The sequence below is a fragment of the Diaphorina citri genome, unplaced genomic scaffold (genome assembly GCF_000475195.1).
Source record: "Diaphorina citri unplaced genomic scaffold, Diaci psyllid genome assembly version 1.1 scaffold79, whole genome shotgun sequence".
Taxonomy (NCBI): domain Eukaryota; kingdom Metazoa; phylum Arthropoda; class Insecta; order Hemiptera; family Psyllidae; genus Diaphorina; species Diaphorina citri.
This window is the reverse complement of record NW_007377516.1, coordinates 218,876-232,638: the sequence shown is the minus strand read 5'-3', so window position 1 is coordinate 232,638 and position 13,763 is coordinate 218,876. Positions and strand designations below refer to the sequence as shown.

At 37.8% G+C, this 13,763-nt stretch overlaps 2 protein-coding genes and 1 long non-coding RNA gene across 3 annotated transcripts; all 3 read right to left on the bottom strand.

Annotated features, from left to right (window-relative positions):
* Positions 1–610: 610 nt before the first annotated feature.
* On the bottom strand, positions 611–1,938 carry LOC108254096. Its single transcript, XR_001809872.2, has 2 exons — positions 1,127–1,938; positions 611–741 (listed from the first exon to the last, which is right to left on the bottom strand). It is a non-coding gene; the product is annotated as an uncharacterized LOC108254096 (long non-coding RNA).
* A 1,622-nt stretch (positions 1,939–3,560) lies between these two features.
* On the bottom strand, positions 3,561–9,790 carry LOC113472774. The gene is made up of 3 exons (XM_026832570.1): positions 9,716–9,790; positions 4,349–4,473; positions 3,561–3,942 (listed from the first exon to the last, which is right to left on the bottom strand). Exons 1-3 carry the CDS (start codon positions 9,788–9,790, stop codon positions 3,747–3,749), a joined length of 396 nt encoding a protein of 131 aa, XP_026688371.1. The 3' UTR covers positions 3,561–3,746.
* A 181-nt stretch (positions 9,791–9,971) lies between these two features.
* Positions 9,972–13,696, bottom strand: LOC108254073 (STAM-binding protein-like A). Its single transcript, XM_026832564.1, has 4 exons — positions 13,680–13,696; positions 13,212–13,451; positions 11,307–11,352; positions 9,972–10,088 (listed from the first exon to the last, which is right to left on the bottom strand). Exons 1-4 carry the CDS (start codon positions 13,694–13,696, stop codon positions 9,972–9,974), a joined length of 420 nt encoding a protein of 139 aa, XP_026688365.1.
* Between the last annotated feature and the right edge of the window lie 67 nt (positions 13,697–13,763).

Here is a 13,763-nt window from a genome sequence, read left to right as displayed (position 1 = left end):
TTATCAGCTAATCAAAACCACAGTAAAATATTCAAAGGAGACACTTCTTATCATTATCAGTTATCACATACATTTGTCATTCAAAGTCCTACATTCGGTACTCAGACCTGAATCTTATTATTGCAAATTGCAATTATTCAAAAGCAGACTCTTCTTATCAGGTTGCCGCATTCTTTTGTCATGCAAAGTCCTACATTTGGTACGCGGACCTTATTTTTATTATTCTAATTCAAGATTCAAAATCCCCTTTTTTCACATGCTTGTGTCATTCAAAGTCCTACATTTGGTACTCACACCTGAATTTTATCACTGCAAATTGCAATAAATTATTCAGGATTCCAAACAGACTCTTCTTATCAAGTTGTCACATACTTTCGTCATGCATAGTCCTACATTTGGTACACGGTCCTTATTTTTATTATTGTAATTCAATACCCACAACCTACTCAAATGACCATGACTGTCGAGTGTTGGTCATTGTGATATCTGATCACTCTCATCTGAGATTGACTGACAGGTAACCTTATAGGTAGAATGGTCAATACTCGTATACCTACTGTACACAGAGTAAACAGCGTTTCTGTAGATAATTTTTGAAACAAAAACACAGTTAAAGGAATTATAAATCAGTATTTTCTTTTTACATGTATTTTTTCTCTCGTAAAAATAAACTGTAGAAACAAACGGTAGGAAAAATAAGGGTAATAGAAAGTAATAAGTACGATACAGCTAAAATAAGACCTATTGCTTTTCTTTACATGGCGTATAATATTCTACCCATTCAGCCACTGGCGGTCAGACTGTCTGACACAGTGACACACTATCTCGTCTGTCAGACCATATCGTCGTAACGTGGCGGAAAAATTCCTCGAGACCTGGATCTGTCAGACCGTCTGAGAGACCTAGTTTTCAAGCTTTTTCCGCGAATCACGCTCAGATTGCCTGACAGAAATAGGTCCAGGCGATCTGATCTTGAGTGGCGAGCATTTAGGTAGGTATCTGCGAGTATACATATAGAGAAAGTGGAGAGAGAAAAAAAAAAGAAGAAATAATAAATACGACAGCTAACAGAACTATAAACTACAAACCAAATAACCAATACTTGTAGCTACAGCTAAAATAAGACCTATTGCTTTTCTTTACATGGCGTATAATATTCTACCCATTCAGCCACTGGCGGTCAGACTGTCTGACACACCATCTCGTCTGTCAGACCATATCGTCATAACGTGTGTGGCGGAAAAATTTCTCGAGACCTGGGTCTGTCAGACCGTCTGAGAGACCTAGTTTTCAAGCTTTTTCCGCGAATCACGCTCAGATTGCCTGACAGAAATAGGTCCAGGCGATCTGATCTTGAGTGGCGAGCATTTAGGTAGGTATACTGCGAGTATACATATCGAGAAAGTGGAGAGAGAAAAAAAAGAAGAAATAATAAATATGACAGCTAACTATAAACTACAAACCAAATAACCAATACTTGTAGGGTAGGAAGGGCGGACAATCACGTCAGGTTTGCTTGACAGTTCTGCATGAACAGTTATGCCTGTCAGGCAAAACAACATGAGTGCCCGGCCTAGAGTTTTCCTCATGTCTTCATGCCCAGGAGGAGAGAAATTAGGGATAAAAGATGGTAAGGGATTAAAAAAGGGAACTGTTCAAGAGAATTACGTTACGTATACGAACAGTCGTTGAACAATTTAAAAAAGAGAACAGTGAAATTCTACGTACAGCTAAAATCCTAACTGACAAAACAATACGACACTAAAATGACCAAAATCAAATACAATACATGTTTGAATTCGAAATAAATAAAAAGAAAATCGCCTCCGATGTCGAAAACTGTTTAGGTACATGGTTCAATCGCCAAATCCACCAATCGGGGGTCGTGCTTACATGGTTCAATGCCCACAGATCCACCAATCAGGGAGCCGACAAGAACATAAGTAATAGAAAGTAATAAGTACGATACAGCTAAAATAAGACCTATTGCTTTTCTTTACATGGCGTATAATATTCTACCCATTCAGCCACGGCCGGTCAGACTGTCTGACACACCATCTCATCTGTCAGACCATATCGTCGTAACGTGTGTGGCGGAAAAATTCCTCGAGACCTGGGTCTGTCAGACCGTCTGAGAGACCTAGGTTTCAAGCTTTTTCCGCGAATCACGCTCAGATTGCCTGACAGAAAGAGGTCCAGGCGATCTGATCTTGAGTGGCGACCATTTAGGTAGGTACTGCGAGTATACATATATAGAGATAAAGAAACTGGAGAGAGAAAAAAAAGAAGAAATAATAAATATGACAGCTAACTACAAACTACAAATCAAATAACCAATACTTGTAGGGTAAGGGCGGACAATCACGTCAGGTTTGCATGACAGTTCTGCATGAACAGTTATGCCTGTCAGGCAAAACAACATGAGTGTCCGGCCTTGAGTTTTCCTCATGTCTTCATGCCCAGGAGGAGAGAAATTAGGGATTAAAGATGGTAAGGGATTTCAAAAGGGAGAATTACGTACGAACAGTCGTTGAACAATAAATAAAAGAGAACAGTGAAATTCTACGTACAGCTAAAATCCTAAACGACAAAACAACACATACGACACCAAAATGACCAAAATCGACAAATTCAAATACAATACATGTTTGAATTCGAAATAAATAAAAAGAAAATCGCCTCCGATGTCGAAAACTGTTTAGGTACATGGTTCAATCGACAAATCCACCAATCGGGGGTCGTGCTTACATGGTTCAATGCCCACACATCCACCAATCAGGGAGCCGACAAGAACATAAACAACCATCACCAACGGAGGCGATTTCTGGAGACAATTTCAACTACAAGAACATAAACAACCATCACCAATGGAGGCGATTTCTGGAGACAATTTCAACTATACAAATAAGGCCCGTCGCATATTGGAAGCGTAGACGCGCGAAATAGCGCGTAGTTGCCTGAAAAACCAAACCTATTAAAATGATCGATACTTAGAGGGTCTCTATCATTTTCAAAGGTTTGGTTTTTTCAGGCTACTACGCGCTTGCCTGAGATATTTTTTTCTCGCTTCACACATTCAAGCTTTTCCTGTCAGGCCGCCTGTCAAGCATGCTTGAACGTGAGTGGCAGGCATAAAAGTCGCCCGACTATGCTCCCAATATGCGGCGCGCCCAACATCTTAAATTACAGGACGGTTCTGATGAGTTTTTTCGCGCCGTTTAAAAATAGCGTCAACATTTTGGCGCTCTCCCCACCAGGTAAGCGGGTAGGGGTGCTCAGGGCAAAGCGGTTTCGCTCTCCCAACACAGGTTAGCGAGTGGGGTGAATCCCCAACACAGGTAGGGGATTCACCCCACGCGGGTAGGGGTGCTAAGGGCAAAGCGGTTCTAACCCCACCAGTACCAGTTTTGGTGGGCGCCCAAATCGTCACTGTTGACTTCATCGATAAGGCCCGTCGCATATTGGAAGCGTATTCGCACGACTTTTTAGCTTGTATATAGTCGCCTGAAAAACCAAACCTATGAAAATGATATACCTACATAGGTAGAATGTCTCTATTATTTTCAAAGGTTTGGTTTTTTAGGCGGCTACGCTCTACTAAAAGTTGCAAGACTATGCTCCCAATATGCGGCGCGCCCAACATCTTAAATTATAGGACGGTTCTGATGAGTTTTTTCGCGCCGTTTAAAAATTTTGGCGCTCCCCCCACCAGGTAAGCGGGTAGGGGTGCTCAGGGCAAAGCGGTTCTAACCCCACCAGTACCAGTTTTGGTGAGCGCCCAGATCATCGCTGTTGACTTCATCAATCGTTGAGTTCATGTCTTTATCAAACACGACTGTTCGGTTTCCTTTCTTATGGAACTCAACGTTCGTTCGGTTGTGGTTAAACTCTTTGTCGTTGAATTTGCTCAGGTCCAGTTTGGATGCTTTGATGAGTTTGTTGATAGAGGAAAGTTTCTGTTTCTGGGGAAGGGTCATGTTGAGGTTTTCGCTGAGCCTGTCGAGATCGGATTCGCTTTCCAGTTTGATTCTGGAGCCGTACTTGTCTTTCTTTTGGGCGTCGATCACCTGCAAATCAGAAAATTAAGAAATTAATCCATATAGGTATTAGTCCGAGTTTTCGAAAATTCGATTATTTTCTTTTTTTACTTATGAACAAAACACTTCGACAGCAAAACGGAAAATGATCTTCTGTTTGTTTACACTATAGGAACCTGATGTGTTTCCTAACAATTGGCGGTACTCCCAACACTGTGTTTTCAATAGTAAAAATTAGAAAAATACCCAAATGAAGTTATTGAAAGGGAAAATAAACAAGAGACTAGAAAAGTTATTGATTTTCAAGAGAGATAGAGGAAAGTTTCTGTTTCTGGGGAAGGGTCATGTTGAGGTTTTCGCTGAGCCTGTCGAGATCGGATTCGCTTTCCAGTTTGATTTTGGAGCCGTACTTGTCTTTCTTTTGGGCGTCGATCACCTGCAAATCAGAAGAGAATTAAGAAATTAATCCATAGGGTATTAGTCCGAGTTTTCGAAAATTCGATTATTGTCTTTTTTTACTTATGAACAAAACACTTCGACAGCAAAACGGAAAATGATCTTCTGTTTGTTTACACTATAGGAACCTGATGTGTTTCCTAACAATTGGCGGTACTCCCAACACTGTGTTTTCAATAGTAAAAATTAGAAAAATACCCAAATGAAGTTATTGAAAGGGAAAATAAACAAGAGACTAGAAAAGTTATTGATTTTCAAGAGATATTTTTATTTTATAAGTTTCCATTTATTAGTTTTTCAGTACAATTCTCTCAGTTAAATAAATAGGCAACAAATGGTATACCCATCCGTAAAAGCCGGAGCTTGTGCCACGGATAGTTTGTCATTAAAAGTTTCTCTTCGAAACGTGGCCGTGGGAGCGTTGGCGCCAAAATGTAATCGTAGGTAGTGTCTGAACGTCTGTATAAATTTTGCGAGATATTTTTTTCTGCAAGGTCATCACTAGCTTTCGTTTTGAAAATTTGCCAAATTTTCTTTTACGTTCTATTTTCTTAGATACCTATGTAGATTATCGAGTGGTAGGTATTTAGATGTGCTTCAACTTCAATAGAATATTACGAGTCATTTTATAATTACTTTAATCCACCACTGTGGTTGAGTGGTTAAAACTGACTTTCAACACGGATAATCTGGGTTCAAATCCCGGCCAAGAGAGAAATTTTCTGGCTAATTTGGTATGTAGTAAATCTCGAATTACTAATTACATCGTTATAGCAAATAGGTACTTTGCAAAATTTACTGCGAAATATGTAATTATCAACATACCTATGTACAAAAGTGTTAAAACCTTTTGCCTCCACAGGGATGATATCTGAAATCTGAATCTGGATGGGTTAAAAGTGTTAAAACCTTTTGCCTCCAGAGGGATGATATCTGAAATCTGAATGTACTTCACTAGTCATACTAATTGAGACCTTTCAAAAACCTCCAACCACAATCGTTGTCATTATTGCAGTAGACTAGACTAAAAACAAGGGCCCACATTTAAACTAAGCTAGGTTACTACTAAAATGAAAGAATTAAAAAATATCTAGATATACCTACTTAAAGGTGTGTCCACACAAAGTCGACTGGCCGTCGATCTACAATAAATTCTCATCAACCGATGGTCGACCATGTGGGACACACATTTAGTACATTTACAGAACAGTATTTCAAGGTGTCCAAGAAATCATCAGATAAAATTGACCAAAATATTTAGCACCCCATTCTTAACACCAATTTAGTGCGAAAAAATCTCCGTTCATGGTTTTTTTCCCCATAATATTAACGCCTTAGGCGTTCTCTACCACCTAACACTTAGAGCTCCATTGTTATGTGGTCAAATTCTCAAAATAAATGAGGATAAAATTCCATACCCCGGCTGGGATCGAACCCACGCCCTACTGATTACCAGGCGAGCGTTTTGACCACTACGCCAACGAGGCAGGTACCTACATAAGTATTGTTTTCAATTCAATTTATTTTATTTATTTACCAGCTTAGTTAGGTTGTAGGGTAGCCCGTCTGCCTCGTAAGCGCTAGGTCTCAGGTTCGATTCCTTCCCGGGTTCATTATTCTCTCTTCGCTTTCGGAACGATAAGACCCTAGCAGTTACAGTTCCCTCTATCAAACCCTCTAAAAACATTTTATTTATTTAATATGTACATAAAAAACTGCTAGGCAGGTATACTAGGTACTCATGTTAAACCCCTAATACCTATACTCGCAGCATTTCCTCGTCATTGGAGCTTGGTATTGATCTGACCTAAGGGGACTTCGTAGTGATCTTTTTTCAGGGTATACCTACTAGAATAATGTGAAAATCTTACCTCTCAGTATATTAGTCCTTGCGAATCCGAATCGCCTACCAGTCCAAAAGTTTGAGGATAAGTCCTTCACAACCGGGAAAGCAAAGGTAATCCAAAAACTGAATAAGATAAATACACAGCACAAAACACTTCACTTGACACTTCTCTTTTAACACTTATTTGTCAAAAGGCACAAAGCACTTCAGTTCTACAACGGAAAAAAGGGTAAGGTCGAAAAAGTTTCGTTAGTCTGAATGTGGATGGGTTAAAAGTGTTAAATCCTTTTGCCTCGACAGGGATCAATGAAGAAACAATGGGTCCTCTATATCCTTATCACATTATCCACCTTATCGAGGTTGACACGTTATATTCAACAACCAATAAAATTCATGTCTGACTGAGATTGGGGTCTGACATTAGAAGTTTGGGATTGTCTGCCTTTATTATCAGAGTATTCAGAGTCTATTCTATTAGCACCTACCTACTAGTTACATGAATGAAACCCAAGTTCGATATTCTTTGAAATAGGTACCTAGGTAGGTACCTAGATTTTTTTTCCTTTTTTTTTCTATCTAGTTCTCTCACAATAAATAATAGGTAGGTAGGTACCTTTTTTTTTTTTCTTTCTTTTTAGACGTTTGACAGAGGAAAATGTAACTGCTATAGTTTTCTCCGAGTTTTCGAAAATTCGATTATTGTCTTTTTTTACTTATGAACAAAACACTTCGACAGCAAAACGGAAAATGATCTTCTGTTTGTTTACACTAGGAACCTGATGTGTTTCCTAACAATTGGCGGTACTCCCAATACTGTGTTGTCAATAGTAAAAATTAGAAAAATATCCAAATGAAGTTATTGAAAGAGAAAATAAACAAGAGACTAGAAAAGTTATTGATTTTCAAGAGATAGTTAGTCATTAAAAGTTTCTCTTCGAAACGTGGCCGTGGGAGCGTTGGCGCCAAAATGTAATCGTAGGTAGTGTCTGAAAGTCTGTATAAATTTTGCGAGAGATTTTTTTCTGCAAGGTCATCATTAGCTTTCATCTTGAAAATTTGCCAAATTTTCTTTTACGTTCTATTTTCTTAGATACCTACCTACATAATTATTATTATGTAGATTATCGAGTGGTATGTATTTAGATGTGCTTCAATAGAATGTTACGAGTCATTTTATAATTACTTTAATCCACCTCTGTGGTTGAGTGGTTAAAACTGACTTTCAACACGGATAATCTGGGTTCAAATCCCGGCCACGAGAGAAATTTTCTGGCTAATTAGGTATGTAGTAAATCTCGAATTACTAATTACATCGCTATAGCAAATACTTTGCAAAATTTACTGTGAAATAATTACCTACATACCTATGTACATAATTATGTCACTGAGTATAGGTACCTAATAAGATACCTACTACCTAGCTACATATGTATAATATGTAGTGTAGACTGGCATACTTATTATATGGTGAGTAAAGTTGTCATGTTGCCAACATAGGATACAAATCCTTACCTACATCTAAACCTTGAATTCCAAACCACATACCTAGACAGTACTAGGCAAAACCCTTTGTCATATTTATCGCCACATAAGGCCACTGGCTTACCATTCTTATCATTGACAGAAGATAGAAGAGATAGACAAAATGAAAAATAGAAAGTAATATGGCACTTCGATTTCGATTCCTTTCCTAAACTTGCTTTCTCGGCAAAGGAGAGTTTAACACAATAAAAATTGTCACAAAGATTTTTCTTCAACAATGGAAATGTTAAATAAACTGACACTAGTTCAATTAATGAAACTGTCTAAATTACGAAATGTTCAATTGAAAATTAAATTAATTCGTCACCGAATTATAATTAATTGAAACTGAAACGTTCTTTTAATTAGGTAATAAAATTGTAAAATAATTATCGAGTCAATTTTCTTCAACTTTCAGTTAGGCGAGTAAAAAATTGTTCAATTGAAAATTAAATTAATTCGTCACCGAATTATAATTAATTGAAACTGAAACGTTCTTTTAATTAGGTAATAAAATTGTAAAATTATTATCGAGTCAATTCTCTTCAACTTTCAGGTAGGCGAGTAAAAAATTTAAAAATACAAAATAGTTTTAAATGAACTTTTGGAGAAATCACACACAAATGGCACACGTTACAACACTAGAGAATGAATCAATGAGTAAAGCTATTTAGCTTGGAGTTTCTTGGCGGAGATAGAATGAGTCATGTATAAATATTTGATAAGGTGGGGATGAGTGTAGTCATCCGTTGTTGTTTCCTTCTTATCTTTTGTAAACAGCGTGTTCGTTTGTTTGTTTGTTTTTTTTTTCTTTGACCTTAGGTATTTCTATTAGAAAAATATTCCTTCTCTTTTAGTTGACTTTAGTGTAGGCATAATTGTGGGGTAAAGCCAAGGGAAATAATCGGAGTTTAAACTATAAAAATGAACTTTGAACCACAACAAACTTAGGTCAAACATTTCAAACTATTTCGACAATCAGATTGCTCAATCAAAGAATTTAACCTAAGCCAAGTTCAAACTGAGATTTCGGACCGGGCCACAAGACGGGCAAAATATACGATTGTTTGCCTCCACAGCGAGGAATTTGATTACTTTGACATCTCTCTCATAAATTCATGACTGGTATTCTAGTAAACAAAACAGAACTAGGCAACTTCTGACCCTTAGGTTACTACTCCTTTCGAGAATCTACGAGAAAAACCTTGCTTCTTTTTTACATAATTGACATAGATTTCACATTATTTTTTTAAACTGATGACAAAAAAAAAGGAAATTTAGGTTTTTTTTAAAAAAAAAAAAAAAAAAAAACCACCTCTAAGGGGATTTAGCTAAATAAACTAAACAAAAAGTTTTAACTATGACACAATTTTTAATTTCAGATATTCTGGATTTGAAGTTATTTTCTATCATCAGGGCCGAAATGTGAAATTTCAATTTTGGGTTCGAATTTCGAGATGAATCATGAAATAATTCACCTTTCAGAATGCTTTCTTTTATGAATCCACTATCAGAGTAATAATAATGAATAACACATTCAGTAGTAAAAAAAGAGAAACTGATTAGTTTTAAATGTTTGGTACAAACTTCGTTTCCCACTATACCTCGTTATGACTTGATTTCTTGACTTGGCACAGGCCACAAGCGTCTAATGTAGCAGTTGTTCCATTGCTACGAAATAAAAACGGCGGTGGAACACTCATCTTAAAAAAAAAAAATACCTATGACTTGATTTCTTGACTTGGACCCACCAACCTCCAGATCCGAAGTCTACCGTGCTAACGACTACACTACTGAGGACGTTTTTTCTAAACTATGTACATACCCGTAGGTAGGTACATCTGAGTAAACTCACCATAAACAAAGGTACATCGTTGGGGTGAGGATGAAATCCTGTGGTTTGTCTACAGTTGGCTGTGTCTGTCCTCATAGAAGGACTTATCCAAACCTGGTCGACCTATATATCAAATTAAAGGTCTTTTTATCAGGAACACGAAAGTTGTGGTGCAAATTTTGTCCAGAAAACCATAAAGCCAAAAATCCAAATAAAAATGGATTTTGGTTGATTTTTTCACATTTGTTGTTTTATGTTTATTTGTACATTAGTTTACTTACTCGTTATGTTTAGGAGCACACACGATAGCTATTGCCTCAGGCATCATGAGTTGATACGAGCAATGCGTATGTAGATCTACACTGGATAGAAAGGCTGTCTGACTAGGGTGAGTCTGCAATAGGAAAGAATATAATCAGAATGTAGAATAGAATAGAATACACCTCATTTGTCCAGTCCGAATGGAATATACCTTGTTTATCCTGTCAGAATGACACTGAAAAGTCCCTATTTAAAATGATCAACATAGAAGTTGGTTTTCATACATTTCAGATCAACAAATTATGGGTGGATAAAACTATTTTTTTTTTTATAGAGTTAAAAAACACGTTTAGAAAACACATCCTCATGGACAAACAAGGCATTGACGTCAATCCGGCATTTAACAATGAGGGGCTTGGCATTTTCCTTATTAGCTTCACAATATGGAAGGACAATTCCCCCTTACTTTTATGAGTTTATGACACTGTGTCCATTAGAGGAAATTTAATCTGCAATGTATGGTCAATTGGTCACTAATAGGTCTGGTTATATGCTTTTCACACTAGTCGTGAATTAGTAATAGTATCTTAACCCATAAGAGCTGAACTTTTTTTCTCGTTGGATCTTGCTGAAATTTGACCGTTACTGAGTACTTCTAGTCGTGAATTAGTAATAGTATCTTAACCCATAAGAGCTGAACTTTTTTTCTCGTTGGATCTTGCTGAAATTTGACCGTTACTGAGAAAATATGTCAAATAATAGTGAAAATAGTAGGAAATTTTGTTTTCTAATAGACAGATCTCCGATGCAATTTGACATGGAGCAACTGAGATATTAGCGCTGTCTGACTAGGGTGAGTCTGCAATAGGAAAGAATATAATCAGAATGTAGAATAGAATAGAATACACCTTATTTGTCCAGTCCGAAAGTCCGAATGGAATATACCTTGTTTATCCTGTCAGAATGACTCTCAAAAGTCCCTTTACTCCCGCAGTCTAAACAAGGAATAGAACCGAAAAGTCCCTTTCTTCTAGAGATGTATAAAGAGTGTGTGAGTTGTACAAAAGAACTACTCTTTTCAGTGAACTACTCAGTTAGGTAATGAGTTACATTCCAACTCCGTATGACTGTAGGGAGTTTAAGAGTGAGTTACTAGTTCCAGTATCCGACTCAGTAGTCCTCTGAAAAGCAGTCTAAACAAGGAATAGAACCGAAAAGTCCCTTTCTTCTAGAGATGTATAAAGAGTGTGTGAGTTGTACAAAAGAACTACTCTTTTCAGTGAACTACTCAGTTAGGTAATGAGTTACATTCCAATTCCGTATGACTGTAGGGAGTTTAAGAGTGAGTTACTAGTTCCAGTATCCGACTCAGTAGTAGCTGTCTGACTAGGGTGAGTCTGCAATAGGAAAGAATATAATCAGAATGTAGAATAGAATAGAATACACCTTATTTGTCCAGTCCGAATGCAATATACCTTGTTTATCCTGTCAGAATGACACTGAAAAGTCCCTTTACTCCCACAGTCTAAACAAGGAATAGAACCGAAAAGTCCCTTTCTTCTAGAGATGTATAAAGAGTGTGTGAGTTGTACAAAAGAACTACTCTTTTCAGTGAACTACTCAGTTAGGTAATGAGTTACATTCCAACTCCGTATGACTGTAGGGAGTTTAAGAGTGAGTTACTAGTTCCAGTATCCGACTCAGTAGTCCTCTGAAAAGAGCAGTTCTTCCTTATGGCTTACTCACATAAAACCCTCCTCTTCATTGTGATTCTAACAATAAAATTGACTAACTTTAGGAAGAAATACATCATCAAATAGATTTTTTTTTTTCAATACCTAGTTGTTTTATTTCAACATGCTACACACATGGTCTAACTTTAGGAAGAAATACATCAAATAGATTTTTTTTTTTTCAATACCTAGTTGTTTTATTTCAACATGCTACACACATGGTCTAACTTTAGGAAGAAATACATCAAATAGATTTTGCCATACAGAAGAACAATGTCATAATAACAGACCCAATCAGACCCATAGTTTAAAATGTCTGGCTGAGGGACTGTCTGGCTAGGGGACTTTAAACAGGGAGGATACCTGTTTGGGTATTAGGAGGTGAGTAATGTTAAGTTCACTTTGCACCTAGACGTGGGGGTGAGAAGAGGAAGCATTGTTATGAAATATGCCATACAGAAGAACAATGTCATAATAACAGACCCAATCAGACCCATAGTTTAAAATGTCTGGCTGAGGGACTGTCTGGCTAGGGGACTTTAAACAGGGAGGATACCTGTTTGGGTATTAGGAGGTGAGTAATGTTAAGTTCACTTTGCACCTAGACGTGGGGGTGAGAAGAGGAAGCATTGTTATGAAATATGCCATACAGAAGAACAATGTCATAATAACAGACCCAATCAGACCCATAGTTTAAAATGTCTGGCTGAGGGACTGTCTGGCTAGGGGACTTTAAACAGGGAGGATACCTGTTTGGGTATTAGGAGGTGAGTAATGTTAAGTTCACTTTGCACCTAGACGTGGGGGTGAGAAGAGGAAGCATTGTTATGAAATATGCCATACAGAAGAACAATGTCATAATAACAGACCCAATCAGACCCATAGTTTAAAATGTCTGGCTGAGGGACTGTCTGGCTAGGGGACTTTAAACAGGGAGGATACCTGTTTGGGTATTAGGAGGTGAGTAATGTTAAGTTCACTTTGCACCTAGACGTGGGGGTGAGAAGAGGAAGCATTGTTATGAAATATGCCATACAGAAGAACAATGTCATAATAACAGACCCAATCAGACCCATAGTTTAAAATGTCTGGCTGAGGGACTGTCTGGCTAGGGGACTTTAAACAGGGAGGATACCTGTTTGGGTATTAGGAGGTGAGTAATGTTAAGTTCACTTTGCACCTAGATATGGGGAGGAAAAGAAGAGGAAGTAAGGTTATGAAATGTCACACAGAAGAACAATATCGTAATAATAGATAGACTTATAGTCGAGAGGTGTAAAAAAAAGTCTGAAAATTAGTTTGATTATAAAAAAAAAATCACAATTCGTCTAAAAAGAGATGATAAATTGTGAGTTTTTTTTGGGGGGGGACGAATTGTAAGACTTGCCCAATCATTTGTTCCTAACTGCAACTCCTTTGTCAAAAAGAATTAATTCAAAATCAATTCTATTTAGTTATTCAAATAGTCACAAAATCATTTCAAATTTTCAACACCGCCTGGAATCGAATCCGGGGTCTCCCACGATCCTGGTAAACTCCTTATCAATCGTCCTGCAAGGATGCCACACGTCTCCACATTCATGTCCGTATTTCTCTGCGCCAGAACGAGGAAACTTGACAACAGCGCGGCCGGTATCACCACGGGTCTGAGGTGGTCTGTCAGTCCGTAGTCCTTGCTTTGAGTTGCGGGCGCGGTCGGTTTTTTGGTTCGATCGAAGGAGGGCACGGAAGTGATGCTCGAAGCAGGGCTGTCTGGTTTGGCCCTGAAATGAAAACACTCAAGTTAAGCACTGTTGAGCGTGGTGTGTACCTGGACGGAGGAAGCACTAAGCATTAGGTGTTGCTGTCCCTGAGGTATCTTTGAGATTTCCAAAGGCACCCTGATCCCTGATTGGCTCTGGCAGACGTGAAACTAAGAAAGGGAGGAGCTAAGAATAGAGAGAAAGTATGAGAAAAGAGGAAGACTGTCTCGAACTAATGCAATGCAGTACCGAGACGATATTTTCATATCTTCCTTTGAAAAAAGTGTTGCTCTCCCGGGGACCTACACATATAATTGAGAAGTTCATGTTATT

What these genes read in the sequence shown, in the direction of transcription:
- LOC113472774 (XM_026832570.1), bottom strand. Translation starts at nt 9,790, where the DNA reads ATGAGGACAGACACAGCCAACTGTAGACAAACCACAGGATTTCATCCT. An exon ending in ACGATGTACCTTTGTTTATG is followed by an intron (nt 4,474 to 9,715) that starts GTGAGTTTACTC and finishes TCTGATTTGCAG; the next exon opens with GTGATCGACGCCCAAAAGAA. An exon ending in AAACAGAAACTTTCCTCTAT is followed by an intron (nt 3,943 to 4,348) that starts CTCTCTTGAAAA and finishes ACTTTCCTCTAT; the next exon opens with CAACAAACTCATCAAAGCAT.
- LOC108254073 (XM_026832564.1), bottom strand. An exon ending in ATAAGGAGTTTACCAGGATC is followed by an intron (nt 11,353 to 13,211) that starts GTGGGAGACCCC and finishes TTCCTATTGCAG; the next exon opens with ACTCACCCTAGTCAGACAGC. An exon ending in TGAGTCGGATACTGGAACTA is followed by an intron (nt 10,089 to 11,306) that starts GTAACTCACTCT and finishes TTCCTATTGCAG; the next exon opens with ACTCACCCTAGTCAGACAGC.